Source organism: Oncorhynchus tshawytscha, linkage group LG05 (assembly GCF_018296145.1).
Source record: "Oncorhynchus tshawytscha isolate Ot180627B linkage group LG05, Otsh_v2.0, whole genome shotgun sequence".
NCBI lineage: Eukaryota > Metazoa > Chordata > Actinopteri > Salmoniformes > Salmonidae > Oncorhynchus > Oncorhynchus tshawytscha.
Window position 1 is genome coordinate 3236740 of NC_056433.1, and position 24798 is coordinate 3261537.

At 45.3% G+C, this 24798-nt stretch overlaps 1 protein-coding gene across 3 annotated transcripts in view; it reads left to right on the forward strand.

The window, feature by feature from the left end:
• LOC112253220 (HBS1-like protein) overlaps positions 1-24798 on the forward strand; it is a 75517-nt gene that overhangs the window by 35063 nt on the left and 15656 nt on the right. For all 3 annotated transcript variants that reach the window (XM_042321335.1, XM_042321337.1, XM_042321336.1), the window contains 8 exons: positions 258-366; positions 8719-8975; positions 11527-11692; positions 11939-12056; positions 14822-14968; positions 15110-15184; positions 20629-20746; positions 21648-21716. In XM_042321335.1, the coding sequence (XP_042177269.1) occupies positions 258-366; positions 8719-8975; positions 11527-11692; positions 11939-12056; positions 14822-14968; positions 15110-15184; positions 20629-20746; positions 21648-21716 (1059 nt within the window). The remainder of the gene's footprint in view (positions 1-257; positions 367-8718; positions 8976-11526; positions 11693-11938; positions 12057-14821; positions 14969-15109; positions 15185-20628; positions 20747-21647; positions 21717-24798) is intronic.

The following is a 24798-nucleotide window of genomic DNA, read 5'->3' on the forward strand; positions in this document are numbered from 1 at the left end:
GTGTATTACTGAGTGTGTTTGTGTATTACTGAGTGTGTTTGTGTATTACTGAGTGTGTGTTTATGTGTATTACTGAGTGTGTGTTTATGTATATTACTGAGTGTGTGTTTATGTGTATTACTGAGTGTGTGTTTATGTGTATTACTGAGTGTATGTATTACTGAGTGTGTGTTTGTGTATTACTGAGTGTGTATTACTGAGTGTGTTTGTGTATTACTGAGTGTGTATTACTGAGTGTGTGTCTCTCTCTCCCCCAGCTAAGGACCGTGAGGCGGGGCAGTGTCAACTGGACTCAGAAGTTCTGCCAAAAGTGGCCCGCATGACCGTCTCAGGGAAGAAACAGACCATGGGCTTTGACGTGCCGAGGTATAACACACACACACTATGTTCATCAGCTTTTCTCTGGGGCAGACTGGAGAGATAACGACTATAGTAGTTGGGGATGTGAACAGTTGGGGAAGGGAACAGGAACAGTTGGGGAAGGGAACAGTTGGGGATGGGAACAGTTGGGGATGGGAACAGTTGGGGAAGGTAACAGTTGGGGAAGGTAACAGTTGGGGAAGGTAACAGTTGGGGATGGGAACAGTTGGGGAAGGGAACAGGAACAGTTGGGGAACAGTAACAGTTGGGGATGGGAACAGTTGGGGATGGGAACAGTTGGGGATGGGAACAGTTGGGGGGAAAGGGAACAGGAACAGTTGGGGAACAGGAACAGTTGGGGAGGAACAGTTGGGGATGGGAACAGTTGGGGATGGGAACAGTTGGGGAAGGGAACAGGAACAGTTGGGGAAAGTAACAGTTGGGGATGGGAACAGTTGGGGAACAGGAACAGTTGGGGGACGGGAACAGTTGGGGAAGGGAACAGGAACAGTTGGGGAAGGGAACAGTTGGGGAACAGGAACAGTTGGGGAAGGGAACAGTTGGGGAAGGGAACAGTTGGGGAAGGGAACAGTTGGGGAAGGGAACAGTTGGGGAAGGGAACAGTTGGGGAAGGGAACAGGAACAGTTGGGGAAGGGAACAGTTGGGGAAGGGAACAGGAACAGTTGGGGATGTGAACAGTTGGGGAAGGGAACAGTTGGGGAAGGGAACAGGAACAGTTGGGGATGGGAACAGGAACAGTTGGGGATGGGAACAGGAACAGTTGGGGATGGGAACAGGAACAGTTGGGGAAGGGAACAGGAACAGTTGGGGAAGGGAACAGTGGGGAAGGGAACAGGAACAGTTGGGGGGGAACAGGAACAGTTGGGGGGGAAGGGAACAGTTGGGGAAGGGAACAGGAACAGTTGGGGAAGGGAACAGGAACAGTTGGGGAAGGGAACAGTAGGGAAGGGAACAGGAACAGTTGGGGAAGGGAACAGTTGGGGAAGGGAACAGTTGGGGAAGGGAACAGGAACAGTTGGGGAAGGGGGAACAGTTGGGGAAGGGAACAGGAACAGTTGGGGAAGGGAACAGGAATAGTTGGGGAAGGGAACAGTTGGGGAAGGGAACAGTTGGGGAAGGGAAAAGTTGGGGATGTGAACAGTTGGGGAAGGGAACAGGAACAGTTGGGGAAGGGAACAGTTGGGGAAGAAAACAGTTGGGGAAGGGAAGAGTTGGGGACGGGAAGAGTTAGGGGACGGGAAGAGTTGGGGACGGGAAGAGTTGGGGACGGGAAGAGTTGGGGACGGGAACAGTTGGGGACGGGAACAGTTGGGGAGGGAAAAGGAACAGTTGGGGACGGGAACAGTTGGGGACGGGAACAGTTGGGGAAGGGAAAAGGAACAGTTGGGGAAGGGAACATTGGGGGACAGGGGGATTAGGGGACAGAGACATTAGGGGACAGGGACAGTTGGGGACAGAGACATTAGGGGACAGGGAGATTAGGGGACAGGGACATTAAGGGACAGGGACATTAAGGGACAGGGACATTAAGGGACAGGGACAGAGACATTAGGGGACAGTTGGGGACAGGGACAGTTGGGGACAGGAACAGTTTGAGACAGGAACAGAGACATTAGGGGACAGGGACAGTTGGGGACAGGGACAGTTGGTGACAGGGACAGGACAGGGGACAGGGACATTGGGGGACAGGGACATTAGGGGACAGAGACATTAGGGGACAGGGACAGCTGGGGACAGGGTCAGAGACATTAGGGGACAGGGACATTAGGGGACAGAGACATTAGGGGACAGGGATATTCGGGGACAGGGACATTAGGGGACAGGGACATTAGGGGACAGGGACAGGTACAGTTGGGGACAGGTACAGTTGGGGACAGAGACATCAGGGGACAGGGACATTAGGGGACAGGGACATTAGGGGACAGGGTCAGTTTGAGACAGGAACAGAGACATTAGGGGACAGGGACAGACAACACACCCTGATCTCCTTCCTTTGCCACTACTGTGCATCTAAAACCTTTGAAACCTCTAAAAGTTTAAGCAGTTGGGGGGGTACCAAGCTAACAGAATTGGTTTAAGATCATTTAGCTCTTTGATTTGGAACTTTAGGACCCCTTTTGGTATCCCCCCCAAAAATAATGATTTGATAAAATATTACATTTTGTCATTACTACTATAGGCCTACTCATTCAAGGGTTTTTCTTTATTTTTACTATTTTCTACATTGTAGAATAGTATTGAAGACGTTACAACTATGAATTAACACATATGGAATCATGTAGTAACCAAAAAAGTATTCAACAAATAAAAATATATTCTATATTTGTGGTTCTTCAAATAGCCACCCTTTGCCTTGATGAAAGCTTTCAACATTTGGCATTCTTGGCATTCTCTTAACCAACTTCATGAGTATGTCACCTGGAATGCATTTCAATTAACAGGTGTGCCTTGTTAAAAGGTCATTTGTGGAATTTCTTTCCATCTTTATGCATTTGAGCCAATCAGTGGTGTTTTGACAAGGTAGGTTTACAGAAGATTATGTCAAGACCAGGTCCATATTATTTCAAGAACAGCTCACATAAGCAAAGATAAATGACAGTCCATCATTACTTTAAGACATGAAGGTCAGTCAATCTGGAAAATCTCAATACATTTTAGTGTCTTCAAGTGCAGTCGCAAAAACCATCAAGCGCTATGATGAAACTGGCTTTCATGAGGTCCGCAACAAGAAAGGAAGACCCAGAGTTACCTCTGCTGCAGAGGATAAGTTCATTAGAGTTATCAGCCTCAGAAATTGCAACCCAGATAAATGCTTCTCAGAGTTCAAGTAACAGGCACATCTCAACATCAACTGTTCAGAGGAGACTGTGTGAATCAGACCTTCATGGTCAAGTTGCTGCAAAGAAACGACTACTAAAGGACACCAATAAGAAGAAGAGACTTGCTTGGGCCAAGAAACACGAGCAATGGACATTAGACCGGTGGAAATTTGTCCTTTGATCTGATGAGACCAAATGTGAGTTTTTTTGGTTCCAACCACCCTGTCTTTGTGAGATGTGATGTGGGTGAACGGATGATCTCTGCGTGTCTTTTTCCCACCGTAAAGCATGGAGGAGGAGGAGGAGGATGTGTTATTGTGTGGGGTGCTTTACTGGTGGCACTGTCAGTGATTTATTTAGAATTCAAGGCACACTTAACCAGCATGGCTACCACAGCATTCTGCAGCGATACGACATCCCATCTGGTTTGGGCTTAGTCCCACTATCATTTGTTTTTCAACAGGACAATGACCCCAAATACATCTTCAGGCTGTGGAAAGGCTATTTGACCAAGAAGGAGAGTGATGGAGTGCTGCATCAGATGACCTGGCCTCCACAATCACCCGACCTCAACCCAATAGGGATGGTTTGGGATGAGTTGGACCGCAGAGTGAAGGAAAAGCAGCCAACAAGTGCTCAGCATATGTGGGAACTCCTTCAAGGCTGTTGGAAAAGCATTCATCATGACACTGGTTGAGAGAATGCCAAGAGTGTGCAAAGCTGTCATCAAGGCAAAGGGTGGCTACTTTTGAAGAATTTCAAATGTAAAATATACAGTTGAAGTTAAATCATTAACAGCAGACTCATACATTTCCTCAATGAAAACAATGTACAGAGCAAACGTCAAATTGGCTTTTTACCAAATTACCGTACGACAGACACCTTAATCACCTTGCACAATTCTAATTGACAAACAAACAAACCAAAACAAAGGCAAAGTCTTCTCATGCTTTGTTGATTTCCAAAAAAGCTTTTGACTCAATTTGCGTCTGCTTTACAAATTGATGGAAAGTGGTGTTGGGGTAAAAACATACAACATTATAAAATCCATGTACACAAACAAGTGTGTGGTTAAAATTGGCAAAAAACACACATTTCTTTCCACAGGGCCGTGGGGTGAGACAGGGATGCAGCTTAAGCCCAACCCTCTTCAACATATATGTTTTCTATGTTTACAGTTCAAGTCTGAAGTTTACATACACTTAGGTTGGAGTCATTAAAACTAGTTTTTCAACCACTCCACAAATTTCTTGTTAACAAACTATAGTTTTGGCAAGTTGGTTAGGACATCTACTGTGTGCATGACACAAGTCATTTTTCCAACAATTGTTTTCAGACAGATTATTTCACTGTATCACAATTCCAGTGGGTCAGAAGTTTGCGTGCCTTTAAATAGCTTGGAAAATTCCAGAAAATTATGTTACGGCTTTAGAAGCTTCTGATAGGCTAATTGACACCATTTGAGTCAATTGGAGGTGTACCTGTGGATTAGAGGTCGATTAATTAGGGCCAATTTCAAGTTTTCATAACAATCGGAAATCTGTATTTTTGGGCGCCGATTTAAAAAAAATATTTTTTTATACCTTTATTTAACTAGGCAAGTCAGTTAAGAACAAATTCTTATTTTCAATGACGGCCTAGGAACGGTGGGTCCCTCGTTCAGGGGCAGAACGACAGATATTCACCTTGTCAGCTCGGGGGATCCAATTTTGCAACCTTTACAGTTAACTAGTCCAACGGCATTAACGACCTGCCTCTCTCTCGTTGTACTCCACAAGGAGACTGCCTGTTACGCGAATGCAGTAAGCCGAGGTAAGTTGCTAGCTAGCATTAAACTTATCTCATAAAAAACAATCAATCATAATCACTAACTACACATGGTTGATGATATTATCTAGCGTGTCCTGCATTGCATATAATCTGACTGAGCATACAAGTATCTGACTGAGCGGTGGTAGGCAGAAGAAGGCGCGTAAACATTCATTCAAACAGCACTTTCGTGTGTTTTGCCAGCAGCTCTTTGTTGTGCGTCAAGCATTGCGCTGTTTATGACTTCAAGCCTATCAACTCCCGAGATTAGGCTGGTGTAACCGATGTGAAATGGCTAGCTAGTTAGCAGGGTGCGCGCTAATAGCGTTTCAAACGTCACTCACTCTGAGACTTGGAGTGGTTGTTCCCCTTGCTCTGCATAGGTAACACTGCTTCGATGGTGGCTGTTGTCGTTGTGTTGCTGGTTCGAGCCCAGGGAGGAGCGAGGAGAGGTACGGAAGCTATACTGTTACACTGGCAATACTAAAGTGCCTATGAGAACATCCAATAGTCAAAGGTATATGATATACAAATGGTATAGAGAGAGAGAGTCCTATAATTCCTATAACTACAACCTAAAACTTCTTACCTGGGAATATTGAAGACTCATGTTAACTTCTTGCGTCGAGCCATCCCGGATGCGGGATCGTGAATACAGCCTGAAGCTCATTACCATAACGCTAACTATTAACGTTAACTATTCATGAAAATCGCAAATGAAATGAAATGAATATACTAGCTCTCAAGCTTAGCCTTTTGTTAACAACACTGTCATCTCAGATTTTCAAAATATGCTTCTCAACCATTGCAAAATAAGCATTTGTGTAACAGCTAGCGCGGCTAGCGTAGCATTTAGCATTAGCATCAGCAGACAACATTTTCACAAAAACGCAAATAAAAAATGCTCAGTTTTTTTCCTGAAAGATTATTTGTTTAGGAGAAATTGCTCCGTTTGGTGCGTCACGTTTGGCTACCAAAAAAAAACGAAAATTCAGTCTTCAAAACGCCGAACGTTTTTCCAAATTAACTCCATAATATCGACTGAAACATGGTAAACGTTGTTTAGAATCAATCCTCAAGGTGTTTTTCACATATCTCTTCATGATATATCGTTCGTTGAAAGCCTCCTCTCTCCTCTCAATCACTGGATGACTGCGTGCAGCTTGTAGATTACGCACCAAATTAGACAAAGGACACCGGGCGGACACCTGGTAAATGTAGTCTCTTATGGCCAATCTTCCAATGATATGCCTACAAATACGTCACAATGCTGCAGACACCTTGGAGAAACGATAGAAAGGGCAGGCTCATTCCCGGCGCATTCACAGCCATATAAGGAGACAATGGGAAACAGAGCTTCAAAAATTCTGCCCATTTCCTGGTTGAAGTTTCATCTTGGTTTCGCCTGTAGCATGAGTTCTTTGGCACTCACAGATAATATCTTTGCAGTTTTGGAAACCTTAGAGTGTTTTCTTTCCAAAGCTGCCAATTATATGCATAGTCGAGCATCTTTTCATGACAAAATATTGCGCTTAAAACGGGCACGTTTTTTTATACATAAATTAAAAGAGCGCCCCCTATATCCAAGAAGTTAAAGGAACCACCAGCTTTCATATGTTCTCATGTTCTGAGCTGAAACGTTAGCTTTCTTAAATAGCACATATTGCACTTTTACTTTCTTCTCCAACACTTTGTTTTTGCATTATTTAAACTAAATTGAACATGTTTCATTATTTATTTGAGGCTAAATTGAATTTATTAATGTATTATATTTAAGTTAAAATAAGTGTTCATTCAGTATTGTTGTAATTGTCATTATTACAAATAAAAAAATTAAAAAAACATCCGATTAATATATCGGCTTTTTTGTTCCTCCAATAATCAGTATCGGTATCGGCGTTGAAAAATCATAATCGGTCTACCTCTACTGTGGATGTACTTCAAGGCTTACCTTCAAACTCAGTGCCTCTTTGCTTGACATCAGCCAAGACCTCAGAAAAAAAATTGAAGACCTCCACAAGTCTGGTACATTCTTGGGAGCAATTTCCAAATGCCTGAAGGTACCACGTTCATTTTTACGAACAATAGTAAGCAAGTAGAAACACCATGGGACCACACAGCCGTCATACCGCTCAGGAAGGAGATGCGTTCTGTCTCCTTGAGATGAACGTACTTTAGTGCAAAAAGTGCAAATCAATCCCAGAACAACAGCAAAGGACCTTGTGAAGATGCTGGAGGAAACAGGTACAAAAGTATCTATATCCACAGTAAAAACAAGTCCTATATCGACATAACCTGAAAGGCCGCTCAGCAAGGAAGAAGCCACTGCTCCAAAACTGCCATAAAAAAAGCCAGACTACGTTTTGCAACTGCACATGGGGACAAAGATTGTACTTTTTGGAGAAATGTCCTCTGGTCTGGTGAAACAAAAATTGACTCACCCAACTCATTGTGGGAAGCTTGTGGAAGGCTACTCGAAACGTTTGACCCAAGTTAAACAATTTAAAGGCAATGCTACCAAATACTAATTGAGTGTATGTAAACTTCTGACCCACTGGGAATGTGATGAAAGAAAGAAAAGCTGAAATAGATAATTCTCTCTACTATTATTCTGACATTTCACATTCTTAAAATAAAGTGGTGATCCTAACTGACCCAAGACAGGGAATTTTTACTCTGATTAAATGTCAAGAATTGTGAAAAACTGAGTTTAAATGTATTTGGCTAAGGGGTATTAAAATTCCAACTTCAACTGTATTCAAGCAGGACTTGTTTGATGTTTCACTATTATTCTACAATGTAGAAAATAGTAAAAATAAAGAAAAACCCCTGACTGAGTAGGTGTTCTAAAACGTTTGACTGGTACTGTATATATTTATTTTTTTGGCACAAAACTACCTTCATGTTTCCTTTCATTTGTATTGGTTACCTTCAGATGAGTTCTGTGACACTTGTTGTCCTCTTCCCTGTCCCCTCTTCCCTGTCCCCTCTTCCCTGTCCCCTCTCCCCTCTTCTCTGTCCCATCTTCCCTGTCCCATCTTCCCTGTCCCCTCTTCCCTCTTCCCGGTCCCCTGTCCCCTCTTCCCGGTCCCCTCTTCCCGGTCCCCTGTCCCTCTTCCCTGTCCCCTCTTCCCTGTCCTCTTCCCAAAACAAACTCCCCTCTTCTCATGTCCCATCTTCCCTGTCCCATCTTCCCTGTTCTTCCCTCTTCTTGTGGTCCCCTGTCCCTCCTACAGTGTCCCCTCTTCCCTGTCCCCCTCCGTCCTCTGTCCCATAGCCCTGTCCCATGACCCTGTCCCCCTTCCCTGTCCCCTCTCCCCTCTTCTCTGTCCCATCTTCCCTGTCCCCTCTTCCCTGCCCCCTCTCCCCTCTTCCCTGTCCCCTCTTCCCTGGCCCCCTCTTCCCTGTCCCCTCAGGGCCCCTCTTCTCTGTCCCATCTTCCCTGTCCCATCTTCCCTGGTCCCCTCTTCCCTCTAAACCCGTGTCCCCTGTCCCCTCTTCCCGGTCCCCTCTTCCCTGTCCCCTCTTCCCTCTTCCCGGTCCCCTGTCCCCTCTTCCCGGTCCCCTCTTCCCGGTCCCCTGTCCCTCTTCCCTGTCCCCTCTTCCCTGTCCTATCAAAACAAACTAACTTGATTGTGGCATGTCTTACCAGGGTTATACTGAAGTTAAATAAATGATTATTCTCTTCTTGTGGTCCTGTCCATCCAGTACAGTGGAGAACGGGGTTGTTCCCAGCCCCTCCGTCCATCGTGGGGGTAGCCCTGATGACATGACCATGAAAACCAGCCCCGAAACCCCCTCCAAGCGTCCGGAGACACCCTCTAAAGGGTTCGGGGGGGCAGAGGAGCCCCCTTCCGTCCCCACCCCAGGACGTACCCCGGGGAAGGCCAAGCAACAGCTGAACGTCAGGGCCGAGCTGGAGAAGAGACAAGGGGGCAAGTCTCTACTCAACCTGGTGGTTATAGGTACATAAACGCACGTGTCTCCTGGAACGCCACATTCCTCTCACACACTCATGGACTGAATCACATAAACTACACTGTCGGCGTGGTCACAGAGGCTACACTGTCGGCGTGGTCACAGAGGCTACACTGTCGGCGTGGTCACAGAGGCTACACTGTCGGCGTGGTCACAGAGGCTACACTGTCGGCGTGGTCACAGAGGCTACACTGTCGGCGTGGTCACAGAGGCTACACTGTCGGCGTGGTCACAGAGGCTACACTGTCGGCGTGGTCACAGAGGCTACACTGTCGGCGTGGTCACAGAGGCTACACTGTCAGAGGCGTGGTCACAGAGGCCACTGTCTCTGGCGTGGTCACAGAGGCCGTACGTCACAGAGCCCTGTACTCTGAGCGGTCACAGAGCCCTGTACTCTGAGCGGTCACAGAGGCCGTACGTCACAGAGGCCGGTCACAGAGGCCGTAGTCTGAGCGGTCACAGAGCCCTGTAGTCTGAGCGGTCACAGAGCCCTGTAGTCTGAGCGGTCACAGAGGCCGTCTGACGTCACAGAGCCCTGTAGTCTGAGCGGTCACAGAGGCCGTACGTCAGAGCCCTGTACTCTGAGCGGTCACAGAGGCCGTACGTCACAGAGGCCGTACTCTGAGCGGTCACAGAGGCCGTACGTCACAGAGCCCTGTACTCTGAGCGGTCACAGAGCCCTGTACTCTGAGCGGTCACAGAGCCCTGTACTCTGAGCGGTCACAGAGGCCGTCTGACGTCACAGAGGCCGTAGTCTGAGCGGTCACAGAGGCCGTAGTCTGAGCGGTCACAGAGGCCGTAGTCTGAGCGGTCACAGAGGCCGTAGTCTGAGCGGTCACAGAGGCCGTAGTCTGAGCGGTCACAGAGGCCGTAGTCTGAGCGGTCACAGAGGCCGTAGTCTGAGCGGTCACAGAGGCCGTAGTCTGAGCGGTCACAGAGGCCGTAGTCTGAGCGGTCACAGAGGCCGTAGTCTGAGCGGTCACAGAGGCCGTAGTCTGAGCGGTCACAGAGGCCGTAGTCTGAGCGGTCACAGAGGCCGTAGTCTGAGCGGTCACAGAGGCCGTAGTCTGAGCGGTCACAGAGGCCGTAGTCTGAGCGGTCACAGAGGCCGTCTGACGTCACAGAGGCCGTAGTCTGAGCGGTCACAGAGGCCGTAGTCTGAGCGGTCACAGAGGCCGTAGTCTGAGCGGTCACAGAGGCCGTAGTCTGAGCGGTCACAGAGGCCGTAGTCTGAGCGGTCACAGAGGCCGTAGTCTGAGCGGTCACAGAGGCCGTAGTCTGAGCGGTCACAGAGGCCGTAGTCTGAGCGGTCACAGAGGCCGTCTGAGCGTCACAGAGGCCGTAGTCTGAGCGGTCACAGAGGCCGTAGTCTGAGCGGTCACAGAGGCCGTAGTCTGAGCGGTCACAGAGGCCGTGAGCGTCACAGGGGCCGTAGTCTGAGCGGTCACAGGGGCCGTAGTCTGAGCGGTCACAGGGGCCGTAGTCTGAGCGGTCACAGAGGCCGTAGTCTGAGCGGTCACAGAGGCCGTAGTCTGAGCGGTCACAGAGGCCGTAGTCTCTGAGGCGGTCACAGAGGCCGTAGTCTGAGCGGTCACAGAGGCCGTAGTCTGAGCGGTCACAGAGGCCGTAGAGCGGTCACAGAGGCCGTAGTCTGAGCGGTCACAGAGGCCGTAGTCTGAGCGGTCACAGAGGCCGTAGTCTGAGCGGTCACAGAGGCCGTAGTCTGAGCGGTCACAGAGGCCGTAGTCTGAGCGGTCACAGAGGCCGTAGTCTGAGCGGTCACAGAGGCCGTAGTCTGAGCGGTCACAGAGGCCGTAAGTCACAGAGGCCGTACTCTGAGCGGTCACAGAGGCCGTACGTCACAGAGCCCTGTACTCTGAGCGGTCACAGAGCCCTGTACTCTGAGCGGTCACAGAGCCCTGTACTCTGAGCGGTCACAGAGCCCTGTACTCTGAGCGGTCACAGAGGCCGTACTCTGAGCGGTCACAGAGGCCGTAGTCTGAGCGGTCACAGAGGCCGTAGTCTGAGCGGTCACAGAGGCCGTAGTCTGAGCGGTCACAGAGGCCGTAGTCTGAGCGGTCACAGAGGCCGTAGTCTGAGCGGTCACAGAGGCCCGTGAGCGGTCACAGAGGCCGTAGTCTGAGCGGTCACAGAGGCCGTAGTCTGAGCGGTCACAGAGGCCGTACGTCTGAGCGGTCACAGAGGCCGTAGTCTGAGCGGTCACAGAGGCCGTAGTCAGAGGCGGTCACAGAGGCCGTACGTCAGAGGCGGTCACAGAGGCCGTACGTCACAGAGGCCGTACGTCACAGAGGCCGTACGTCACAGAGGCCGTACGTCACAGAGGCCGTACGTCACAGAGGCCGTACGTCACAGAGGCCGTACGTCACAGAGGCCGTACGTCACAGAGGCCGTACGTCACAGAGGCCGTACGTCACAGAGGCCGTACGTCACAGAGGCCGTAGTCTGAGCGGTCACAGAGATCGATGGGAACATGTTCAGTACGATTCCTGTTTTCTCTTCACCCCCCCTCCTCTCCAGGTCATGTGGATGCTGGGAAGAGCACTCTGATGGGTCACCTGCTGTACCTGTTGGGAAACGTCAATAAACGCACCATGCACAAGTACGAACAGGAGTCCAAAAAGGCTGGCAAGGCCTCGTTCGCCTACGCATGGGTCCTGGATGAGACCGGGGAGGAGAGGAACAGGTACAGAGAGACGGTTCCACACACATACCTACCTACTCTGCAACACACCCACTGAATCCGTGTGTGTGTGTGTGTGTGTGTGTGTGTGTGTGTGTGTGTGTGTGTGTGTGTGTGTGTGTGTGTGTGTGTGTGTGTGTGTGTGTGTGTGTGTGTGTGTGTGTGTGTGTGTGTGTGTGTGTGTGTGTGTGTGTGTGTGTGTGTGTGTGTGTGTGTGTGTGTGTGTGTGTTTGTGTGTGTGTTTTCCAGGGGTGTAACCATGGACGTGGGGATGACAAAGTTTGAGACGGCCTCTAAGGTGGTGACTCTGATGGACGCCCCTGGACACAAAGACTTCATCCCTAACATGATCACTGGAGCGGCCCAGGTACGTCCAGACCTCATACTGGTACTACTGGTGCTACTGGTGCTACTGGTGCTACTGGTGCTACTGGTGCTACTGGTACTACTGGTACTACTGGTGCTACTGGTGCTACTGGTGCTACTGGTACTAAAGTATTCATACCTCTTGATTTATTCCACATTTTGTTGTTAGTTTGAATTCAAAATGGATTAAATAGATTACTCCGTAATGACAGTGAAAACATAAATATTGCATTTACATAAATAAAAGATCCCAGAAATGTTCAATTTTGTGAACAAATTTATTTACATCCCTGTTAGTATTTCTCATTTGCCAAGATAATCCATCCCCCTGACAGGCATATCAAGAAGGTGATCAGAGAAGGTGAACAGTATGATCATTACACAGGTGCACCTTGTGCTGGAGACAATAAAAGGCCACTTTAAAATCTGCAGTTTTGTCACACAATACAATACTTATGTTTCACTGAGTTGTGGCTGAACAACACGAATAATATAGAGCTTCCGGGATTTTCCATCGGCAGAACAGAGAAGCTATGCCTGTTCAGACTATTTGTCAATAACAGCTGGTGCGCGATGTCTAATATTCAAGAAGTCTCCAGGTATTGCTTGCCTGAGGTAGAATACCTCATGATTTTTAAAATGTATTTTACCTTTCTTTAACTAGGCAAGTCAGTTAAGAACAAATTCTTATTTTCAATGACGGCCTAGGAACTGTGGGTTAACTGCCTGTTCAGGGGCAGAATGACAGATTGGTACCTTGTCAGCTCGGGGGTTTGAACTTGCAACCTTCCGGTTACTAGTCCAACGCTCTAACCACTAGGCTACCCTGCCGCCCCATGATAAGCTGTAGACCACCCTATCTACCAAGAGAGTTCTCATCTATATTATTCATAGCCGTCTATTGACCACCACAAACCTACGCTGGCAATAAGACCGCACTCAACCAACTCTATAAGGTCACAAGCAAACAAGAAAATGCTGATCCAGAAGCAGAGCTCCTAGTGGCCGGGGACGTTAATGTAGACAAACTGAAATCAGTTTTACCTCATTTCTACCAGCATGTCACATGTGCAACCAGAGGGAAACAAACTTTATACCACCTTAACTCCACACACAGAGACGAGTACAAAGCTCTTCCTCGTCCTCCATTTGGCAAATCTGACCATAATTCTATCCTCCTGATTCCTGCTTACAAACAAAAACTAAAGCAGGAAGTACCAGTGACTCGGTCAATAAGAAAGTGGTCAGATGAAGCAGATGCTAAGCTACAGGACTGTTTTGCAGCACAGACTGGGATATGTTCCGGGATTCCTCCGATGGCATTGAGGAGTAACCCACATCAGTCATTGGCACGACAAGTGGTACCAGAGCGCCAAGTCTAGGTCCAAAAGGCTCCTTAACAGCTTCTACCCCCAAGCCATCAGACTGCTGAACAGCTTCTATCCCCAAGCCATCAGACTGCTGAACAGCTTCTATCCCCAAGCCATCAGACTGCTGAACAGCTTCTATCCCCAAGCCATCAGACTGCTGAACAGCTTCTATCCCCAAGCCATCAGACTGCTGAACAGCTTCTATCCCCAAGCCATCAGACTGCTGAACAATTAATCAGATGGCCATCTGGACTATTTACATTTGACTGCTGCTACTCGCTGTTTATTATCTATGCATAGTCACTTTACCTACATATACAAATTACCTCGACCGGTACCCCCTGTATATAGCCTCCACATTGACTCTGTACCGGTACCCCCTGTATATAGCCTCCACATTAACTCTGTACCGGTAGCCCCCCTGTCTATAGCCTCCACATTGACTCTGTACTGGTACCCCCTAGTCTGATAGCCTCCCCATTGACTCTGTACCGGTACCCCTGTCTATAGCCTCTCCCATTGACTCTGTACCGGTACCCCCTGTATATAGCCTCCACATTGACTCTGTACCGGTACCCCCTGTATATAGCCTCCACATTAACTCTGTACCGGTACCCCCTGTATATAGCCTCCACATTGACTCTGTACCGGTACCCCCTGTATATAGCCTCCACATTAACTCTGTACCGGTACCCCCTGTATATAGCCTCCACATTGACTCTGTACCAGTACCCCTGTATATAGCCTCCACATTAACTCTGTACCGGTACCCCCTGTCTATAGCCTCGGTATTGTTATTTGAATGTGTTACTTTTTATATATTTTTTTACTTTAGTTTATTTGGTAAATATTTTCTTAACCAACAATGCAGTTCAGTAAATGGAGTTAAGGGCTTGTCAGTCAGCATTTCACAGTAAAGTTTACACTCGTTCTAATCGGCACACGTGGCAAAGTTTGATTTGAAGTTAGGGAAATCTTTGAAATGGTTGCATGTTGCGTTTGTTCAGTATAAATGGAAAGATACTGCTTATACAGAATGTCCTCATTATGGCCTGTAAAACAGATCAGAATGTCCTCATTATGGCCTGTAAAACAGATCAGAATGTCCTCATGATGGCCTGTAATACAGATCAGAATGTCCTCATTATGGCCTGTAAAACAGATCAGAATGTCCTCATTATGGCCTGTAAAACAGATCAGAATGTCCTCATGATGGCCTGTAATACAGATCAGAATGTCCTCATTATGGCCTGTAAAACAGATCAGAATGTCCTCATGATGGCCTGTAATACAGATCAGAATGTCCTCATTATGGCCTGTAAATACAGATCAGAATGTCCTCATTATGGCCTGTAAATTCAACAGGTGTTTGTATAACCTGTGTGTCTCCTCACAGGCGGACGTGGCTGTGTTAGTGGTAGATGCCAGCAGAGGTGAGTTTGAGGCAGGGTTCGAGGCAGGTGGTCAGACGCGAGAGCACGGCCTTCTGGTCCGTTCGTTGGGAGTCACACAGCTCGCTGTTGCCGTCAACAAGATGGACCAGGTGAGAACAACGTTACCACTACTACTAGGTGTAGCCACGGCAACGCCCGTTACTCTGACAACAGTGTAATTTATGGTACAATCGTATTGTAACAGATATGGCAATGTTTAAAAAGGAAGTGTGTGTGTGTGTGTGTAACAGGTAAACTGGCAACAGGAGCGATTCAAAGAGATCATCTCTAAACTTGGACATTTCCTGAAACAGGCTGGATTTAAGGTGGGTGGCAAGGGTTAGGACCTTTGACCTGGAGCTAGGGGTTAGGACCTTTGACCTGGAGCTAGGGGTTAGGACCTTTGACCTGGAGCTAGGGTTAGAACCTTTGACCTGGAGCTGGGGTTAGGACCTTTGACCTGGAGCTGGGGTTAGAACCTTTGACCTGGAGCTGGGGTTAGGACCTTTGACCTGGAGCTGGGGTTAGGACCTTTGACCTGGAGCTGGGGTTAGGACCTTTACCTGGAGCTAGGGTTAGGACCTTTGACCTGGAGCTGGGGTTAGGACCTTTGACCTGGAGCTAGGGTTAGGACCTTTGACCTGGAGCTGGGGTTAGGACCTTCGACCTAAGACCTGGAGCTAGGGTAGGGGACACTGAATTAAACTACACATTCATTGTGTTTCTAATAGTGTTATATTTCTAATGCTTTTATAGCAGTGTTTTAAGTGTTATGTTTATAGAGATCCTATATCTAATTTATAGCCTAATTCTATGGTTGTGCTCTTTCCCAGGACTCTGTTCTACGTTAGTTATTGCAGTGTTATGTTATAAGTGTGTTGTCTGTCCCGACCCGTAGGCTGTCAGGAGAGAACCTGACCACTTAGACTTCTATAACAGTGTTATGCAGTGGACAGATTAGGAGAGTTGAGTTCAAATCAGATTTTATTTGTCACATGCGCCGAATACAACACCTTACAGTGAAATGCTTACTTACAAGCTCTGAACCAACAATTCAGTTTTAAGTCAAATTCCTAAAGAAATAAAAGTAACAAGTAATAAAATAACAATAGCGAGACTATATAGAGTCAATGTGTCACGCCCTGGTCTTAGTATTTTGTGTTTATATATTTATTTGGTCAGGCCAGGGTGTGACATGGGTTTATTTTGTGTTGTGTTGTGGTATGGGGGGTTTTAGTAGGTATTGGGATTGTGGCTGAGTAGGGGTGTCTAGCATAGTCTATGGCTGCCTGAGGCGGTTCTCAATCAGAGTCAGGTGATTCTCGTTGTCTCTGATTGGGAACCATATTTAGGTAGCCTGGGTTTCACTGTGTGTTTGTGGGTGATTGTTCCTGTCTCTGTGTTAGTTGTCACCAGACAGGCTGTATTAGGTTTTCACGTTCCGTTTCTTGTTTTTGTATGTTTCGTATTTATCATCATTAAAGATGTCTCGATTTAACCACACTGCATTTTGGTCCGATCCTTGTTCTACCTCTTCGTCAGAGGAGGAGATAGAAGAGAGCCGTAACAGAATCACCCACCACACCCGGATCAAGTGGCGTGGTAACAGGCAACAGCAGCAGCAGGAGCAGCAGCAGCTGCAGTGGGAGAGGTTGCACCACCTGGAGAAATGGACATGGGAGGAGGAAATGGACGGTAAAGGACCCTGGGCTCAGCCTGGAGAATATCGCCGCCCCAAGGAAGAACTGGAGGCGGCGAAAGCGGAGAGGCGCTGGTATGAGGAGGCAGCGCGGCGTCGTGGATGAAAGCCTGAGAGTCGTCCCCAAAAATTTCTTGGGGGGCTCACAGGGAGTATGGCTATGCCAGGTAGGAGACCTGCGCAAACTCCCTGTGCTTACCGGGGGCTAGAGAGACCGGGCAGGCACCGTGTTATGCTATGGAGCGCACGGTGTCTCCAGTGCGGGTGCATAGCCCGGTGCGGTTCATACCAGCTCTTCGTATTGGCCGGGCTAGAGTGGGCATCGAGCCAGGTAAGGTTGGGCAGGCTTGGTGCTCAAGAGCTCCAGTGCGCCTGCACGGTCCGGTCTATCCAGAGCCACCTCTACACACCAGTCCTCCGGTGGCAGCTCCCCGCACCAGGCTTCCTGTGCGTGTTCTCTATCCAGTTCCACCAGTGCCAGCACCACGCATCAGGCCTACAGTGCGCCTCGCCTCTCCAGGGCTGCCTGAGTCTCCCGCCTGTTCAGTGCTGTCGGAGCCTTTCTCCTCTCCTGTGCTGCCGGAGTCTCCCGCCTGTTTAGCGCAGCCAGAGCCTTCCTTCTCTCCAGCGCTGCCGGAGTCTCCTGCCTGTTCAGCGCAGCCTGAGCTGCCAGTCTGCATGGAGCAGCCAGAGCTGCCAGTCTGCATGGAGCAGCCAGAGCTGTCAGTTTGCATGGAGCAGCCTGAGCTGTCAGTCTGCATGGAGCAGCCAGAGCTGCCAGTCTGCATGGAGCAGCCAGAGTTGCCAGTCTGCATGGAGCAGCCTGAGCTGTCAGTCTGCATGGAGCAGCCAGAGTTGCCAGTCTGCATGGAGCAGCCAGAGCTGTCAGTCTGCATGGAGCAGCCAGAGCTGTCAGTCTGCATGGAGCAGCCAGAGCTGCCAGTCTGCATAGAGCTGCCAGTCTGCATAGAGCAGCCAGAGCTGTCAGTCTGCATGGAGCAGCCAGAGCTGCCAGTCTGCATGGAGCAGCCAGAGCTGCCAGTCTGCATTGGGGCAGCCAGAGCAGCTAGATCCACCAGTCAGCCAGACTCTTCCAGATCTGCCAGTCAGCCAGACACTTCCAGATCTGCCAGTCAGCCAGACTCTTCCAGATCTGCCAGTCAGCCAGACTCTTCCAGATCTGCCAGTCAGCCAGACTCTTCCAGATCTGCCAGTCAACCAGACTCTTCCAGATCCGCCAGCCAGCCAGGATCTGCCGGAGCAAACTACCTGCCTGAGCTTCCTCTCAGTGCTGAGCTTCCTCTCAGTGCTGGGCTCCCCCTCAGTGCTGGGCTTCCCCTCAGTGCTGGGCTTCCCCTCAGTGCTGGGCTTCCCCTCAGTGCTGGGCTTCCCCTCAGTGCTGGGCTTCCCCTCAGTGCTGAGCTTCCCCTCAGTGCTGAGCTTCCCCTCAGTGCTGAGCTTCCCCTCTATGCTGAGCTTCCCCTCTATGCTGAGCTTCCCCTCAGTGCCGAGCTTACCCCTCAGTCCCGAGCTACCCCTCAGTCCCGAGCTACCCCTCAGTCCCGAGCTACCCCTCAGTCCCGAGCTACCCCTCAGTCCCGAGCTACCCCTCAGTCCCGAGCTTCCCCTCAGTCCCGAGCTACCCCTCAGTCCCGAGCTTCCCCTCAGTCCCGAGCTTCCCCTCAGTCCCGAGCTTCCCCTCAGTCCCGAGCTGCCCCTCAGTCCAGTGGGGTCCTTGTGATGGTGAGGGTTATTAGGCCTAGGTCGGCGGCGAGGGTCGCCAATCAAAGGACGCGTTACAGGGGGACTAAGATTAATTGAGGTAATATCTACATGTTGGTAGAGTTATTAAAGTGATTATTCATAGATAATAAACAGAGAACTTCAGTGGTGTGGAGGAGGAGGGGGGGGGGCAATGCAAATAGTCTGGGTAGCTATTTGATTATGTGTTCAGGAGTCTGATGGCTTGTGGGTAGTAGCTGTTTAGAAGCCTCTTGGACCTAGACTTGGCGCTCCGGTACCGCTTGCCGTGTGGTAGCAGAGAGAACAGTCTATGACTAGGGTGACTGTAGTCTATGACAATATTTAGGGCCTTCCTCTGACTCCGCCTGGTATAGAGGTCCTGGATGGTAGGAAGCTTGGCCCCAGTGATGTACTGGGACGTACGCACTACCTTCTGTAGTTTTTTGCGGTCGGAGGCCGAGCAGTTGCCATACCAGGCAGTGATCCAACCAGTCAGGATGCTCTCGATGGTGCAGCTGTAAAACCTTTTGAGGATCTGAGGACCCATGACAAATCTTTTCAGACTCCTGAGGGGGAATAGGTTTTGTTGTGCCCTCTTCACGACTGTCTTGGTGTGTCTGTTGGTGATGTGGACATCAAGGAACTTGAAGCCCTCAACCTTTTCCACTACAGCGCCATCGATGAGAATGGGGGCATTCATTCGGTCCTCCTTTTTCCTGTTGTCCACCATCATCTCCTTTGTCTTGATCACGTTGAGGAGGAGGTTGTTGTCCTCGCATCACCCGGCCAGGTCTCTGACCTCCTCCCTATAGGCTGTCTCATTGTTGTCGATGATCAGGCCTACCACTGTTGTGTCATCGGCAAACTTAATGATGGTGTTGGTGTCGTATTTGGCCATGCAGTCGTGAGTGAACAGGGAGTACAGGAGGGGACTAAGTACACACCCCTGAGGGCTCCCAGTGTTAAGGATCAGCGTGGCGGATGTGTTGTTGCCTACCCTCACCACCTGTTGCGGCCCGTCAGGAAGTCCAGGATCCAGTTGCAGAGGGAGGTGTTTAATCCCAGGATCCTTAGCTTAGTGATGAGCTTTGAGGGCACTATGGTGTTGAACGCTGAGCTGTAGTCTATGAACAGCATTCTCACATAGGGGGTTCTTTTGTCCAGGTGGGAAAGGGCAGTGTGGAGTGCAATCGAGATTGCATCATCTGTGGATCTGTTGGGGCGGTAAGCGATTTGGAGTGGGTCTAGGGTTTCTGGGATCATGGTTTTAATGTGAGCCATTACCTACCTTTCAAAGGACCTCATGGCTACCGATCTGAGTACTACGGGGCGGTAATCATTTAGGCAGGTTACCTTCGCTTCCTTGGGCACAGGGACTATGGTGGTCTGCTTGAAACATGTAGGTATTACAGACTCTGTCAGGGAGAGGTTGAAAATCTCAGTGAAGACACTTGCCATTTGATCCACGCATGCTTTGAGTACACGTCCTGGTAATCCATCTGGCCCCTTGGCTTTGTGAATGTTGACCTGTTTAAAGGTTTTGCTCACATAGTTAAGAACACCGTAACAATGGGTAAGAAAATGAACTGGATTCTACAACAACCAATATCACTCCCTAAAAACACAACGTTATGGAACTATCCTAGGATCGCTTTTCACAATTCACCGATAAATTGGTCCACGTGGAAAACGAAAGGCTTAGAGACCGTAAATGACTTGGTAATAGGAAATACAGTTATTTCCAGAATTAAAAAGCCATTTTGTACTGACCTCGGTAGATATTTTGAAATACGTGCAACATAAAAGTGTTATGTACCACAACATGTCTATTTTGAGATATTTAGGACTCTGATTTGAGACATTCAAATATTTTCATATTATAGGTAAGATATACAAAACCTTACAGAGAGCCTATCCAACTGACAATCTCTTAGAAAATAAATAAATGAACTGTTGGAACCAAGACTTAAATTGAACTGAATTTGGAACAAGATGGAGGGAATGGGTTGGAGTAGACTCTTCTCATAAATCATCTTGGGGGGGGGGAAACATATACTTGAAACCTGAAATCAACCAATCCTCTATTGTTAAGACAATAGAAAAAGAATATGCTTCATTATCTAAATATTGAAAGGGCCTGGGAGACGGACAGGAACAAAATTGTGCGATTTGAGACGTGACGGAGAGCAGTGCAGGCACTGGAGATGGAGGTGAGAGCAGGTGGTTCTGGGTAGGGTGATGTCATTCTGAGATAGAGGTAAGAGCAGGTCGTTCTGGGTAGGGTGTGTTCTCTCCCAGGACTCTGATGTGTTCTGTGTTCTCTCCCAGGACTCTGATGTGTTCTACGTGCCGACCAGTGGTCTATCAGGAGAGAACCTGACCACGAAGAGTTCTGCTCTGGCGCTAACATCCTGGTACTCTGGACCCTGTCTGCTGGAACAGATCGGTACACACACACACACACACACACTCTTATTCAAGTCCACAAAGGTTTATAAAATAACATGTGACAACTCAACAATGTTAACATTAAAACATCCATTATGTACATGGCTGTTGGACAAGTATATTTAACGAAGAAAGAATGATCTCAGAGAGAGCAGAGTAGCTGAGACATATTGACTCTTTTATTTAAGCCTATCTTCTTTAATGATCTGAAAGTGTGTGTGTGTCTAAGTAGTGTTATGACTGTGACAATAGTAAAAGTGGAAGTCATTGTGATGTTGCTATGGTATTAGTCAGCATGGTAGCAGAGTAACTCAGTGGTATCAGTCAACAGTCTAATTTGAAGATAACATCTCACAATTTTTCTCATGCTTTTTTCGATCTTCCTCCCTCCCTCTATATCTATTCTCTCTGCTCTCTCTCTCTCTCCCTCCATATCTATTCTCTCTGCTCTCTCTCCCTCCATATCTATTCTCTCTGCTCTCTCTCTCTCTCCCTCCATATCTATTCTCTCTGCTCTCTCTCTCTCCCTCCATATCTATTCTCTCTGCTCTCTCTCTCTCCCTCCATATATATTCTCTCTGCTCTCTCTCTCTCCCTCCATATCTATTCTCTCTTCTCTCTCTCTCTCCCTCCATATCTATTCTCTCCTATCTCTCTCTCTCTCTCCCTCCATATCTATTCTCTGCTCTCTCTCCCTCCATATCTATTCTCTCTGCTCTCTCTCTCCCTCCATATCTATTCTCTCTCTGCTCTCTCTCTCTCCCTCCATATCTATTCTCTCTGCTCTCTCTGCTCTCTCCCTCCATATCTATTATCTCTGCTCTCTCTCCCTCCATATCTATTCTCTCTGCTCTCTCTGCTCTCTCCCTCTATCTCTCCCTCCTCCTCTCTCTCCATAGATTATTTCAAACCACCCCAGAGGTCGATAGAAAAGCCCTTCCGACTGTGTGTCTCGGACGTCTTCAAAGGTGACATCATACCTTGTTTTATCTGTGGTTCATAGATACATTACATAGATATAGATACATTACATATATACATTACATAGATATAGATACATTACATAGATACAGATACATTACATAGATACAGATACATAGATACATTACATAGATACAGATACATTACATAGATATAGATACATTACATAGATATATTACATAGATACATTACATAGATACATTACATAGATATAGATACATTACATAGATACATTACATAGATACATTACATAGATATAGATACATTACATAGATACATTACATAGATATAGATACATTACATAGATACATTACATAGATATAGATACATTACATAGATACATTACATAGATATAGATACATTACATAGATATAGATACATTACATAGATATAGATACATTACATAGATACATTACATAGATATAGATACATTACATAGATACATTACATAGATACATTACATAGATACATTACATAGATATAGATACATTACATAGATACATTACATAGATACATTACATAGATACAGATACATTACATAGATATAGATACATTACATAGATACAGATACATTACATAGATACATTACATAGATACAGATACATTACATAGATATAGATACATTACATAGATACATTACATAGATACAGATACATTACATAGATACATTACATAGATAGATACATTACATATAGATACAGATACATTACATAGATACATTATATAGATACATTACATAGATATAGATACATTACATAGATATAGATACATTACATAGATATAGATACATTACATAGATATAGATACATTACATAGATACATTACATAGATACATTAGATACATATAGATATAGATACATTACATAGATACATAGATATAGATACATTACATAGATATAGATACATTACATAGATACATTACATAGATACAGATACATTACATAGATACAGATACATTACATAGATACATTACATAGATATAGATACATTACATAGATACATTACATAGATACATTACATAGATACATTACATAGATATAGATACATTACATAGATATAGATACATTACATAGATACATTACATAGATACATTACATAGATATAGATACATTACATAGATATAGATACATTACATAGATACATTACATAGATATAGATACATTACATAGATACATTACATAGATACAGATACATTACATAGATATAGATACATTACATAGATACATTACATAGATACAGATACATTACATAGATATAGATACATTACATAGATACAGATACATTACATACAGATACATTACATAGAGATACATTACATAGATATAGATACATTACATAGATATAGATACATTAGATATAGATTACATAGATACATAGATACATTACATAGATATACATTACATTATATAGATACATTACATAGATATAGATACATTACATAGATACATTACATAGATACATTACATAGATATAGATACATTACATAGATACATTATATAGATACATTACATAGATACATTACATAGATATAGATTACATAGACATAGATACATTACATAGATATAGATACATTACATAGATATAGATACATTACATAGATAGATACATTACATATAGATACATTACATAGATATAGATACATACATTACATAGATACATTACATAGATATAGATACATTACATAGATATAGATACATTACATAGATATAGATACATTACATAGATACATTAGATATAGATACATTACATAGATATAGATACATTACATAGATATAGATACATTACATAGATACATTACATAGATACAGATACATTACATAGATATAGATACATTACATAGATACATTACATAGATATAGATACATTACATAGATACATTACATAGATACATTACATAGATACATTACATAGATATAGATACATTACATAGATACAGATACATTACATAGATATAGATACATTACATAGATATAGATACATTACATAGATACATAGATTACATAGATACATTACATAGATATAGATACATTACATAGATACAGATACATAGATACATTACATAGATATAGATACATTTACATAGATACATTACATAGATATAGATACATTACATAGATATAGATACATTACATAGATATAGATATACATTACATAGATATAGATACATTACATAGATATAGATACATTACATAGATACATTACATAGATATAGATACATTACATAGATATAGATACATTACATAGATACATTACATAGATATAGATACATTATATAGATACATTACATATAGATACATTACATAGATATAGATACATTACATAGATACAGATACATTACATAGATATAGATACATTACATAGATACAGATACATTACATAGATAGATAGATACATTACATACATAGATACATACAGATACATTACATAGATATAGATACATTACATAGACATAGATACATTACATAGATACATTACATAGATACATTACATAGATACATTACATAGATATAGATACATTACATAGATACATTACATAGATACATTACATAGACATAGATACATTACATAGATATACAGATACAGATACATTACATAGATACATTACATAGATACAGATACATTACATAGATACATTACATAGATACAGATACATTACATAGATACATTACATAGATATAGATACATTACATAGATATAGATACATTACATAGATACATTACATAGATATAGATACATTACATAGATACATTACATAGATACATTATATAGATACATACATTACATAGATACATTACATAGATACATTACATAGATACATTACACATAGATACATTACATAGATACATTACATAGATACATTACATACATAGATATAGATACATTACATAGATACATTACATAGATATAGATACATTACATAGATACATTACATAGATACATTACATAGATACATTACATAGATATAGATACATTACATATATATAGATACATTACATAGATATAGATACATTACATAGATATAGATACATTACATAGATACATTACATAGATATAGATACATTACATAGA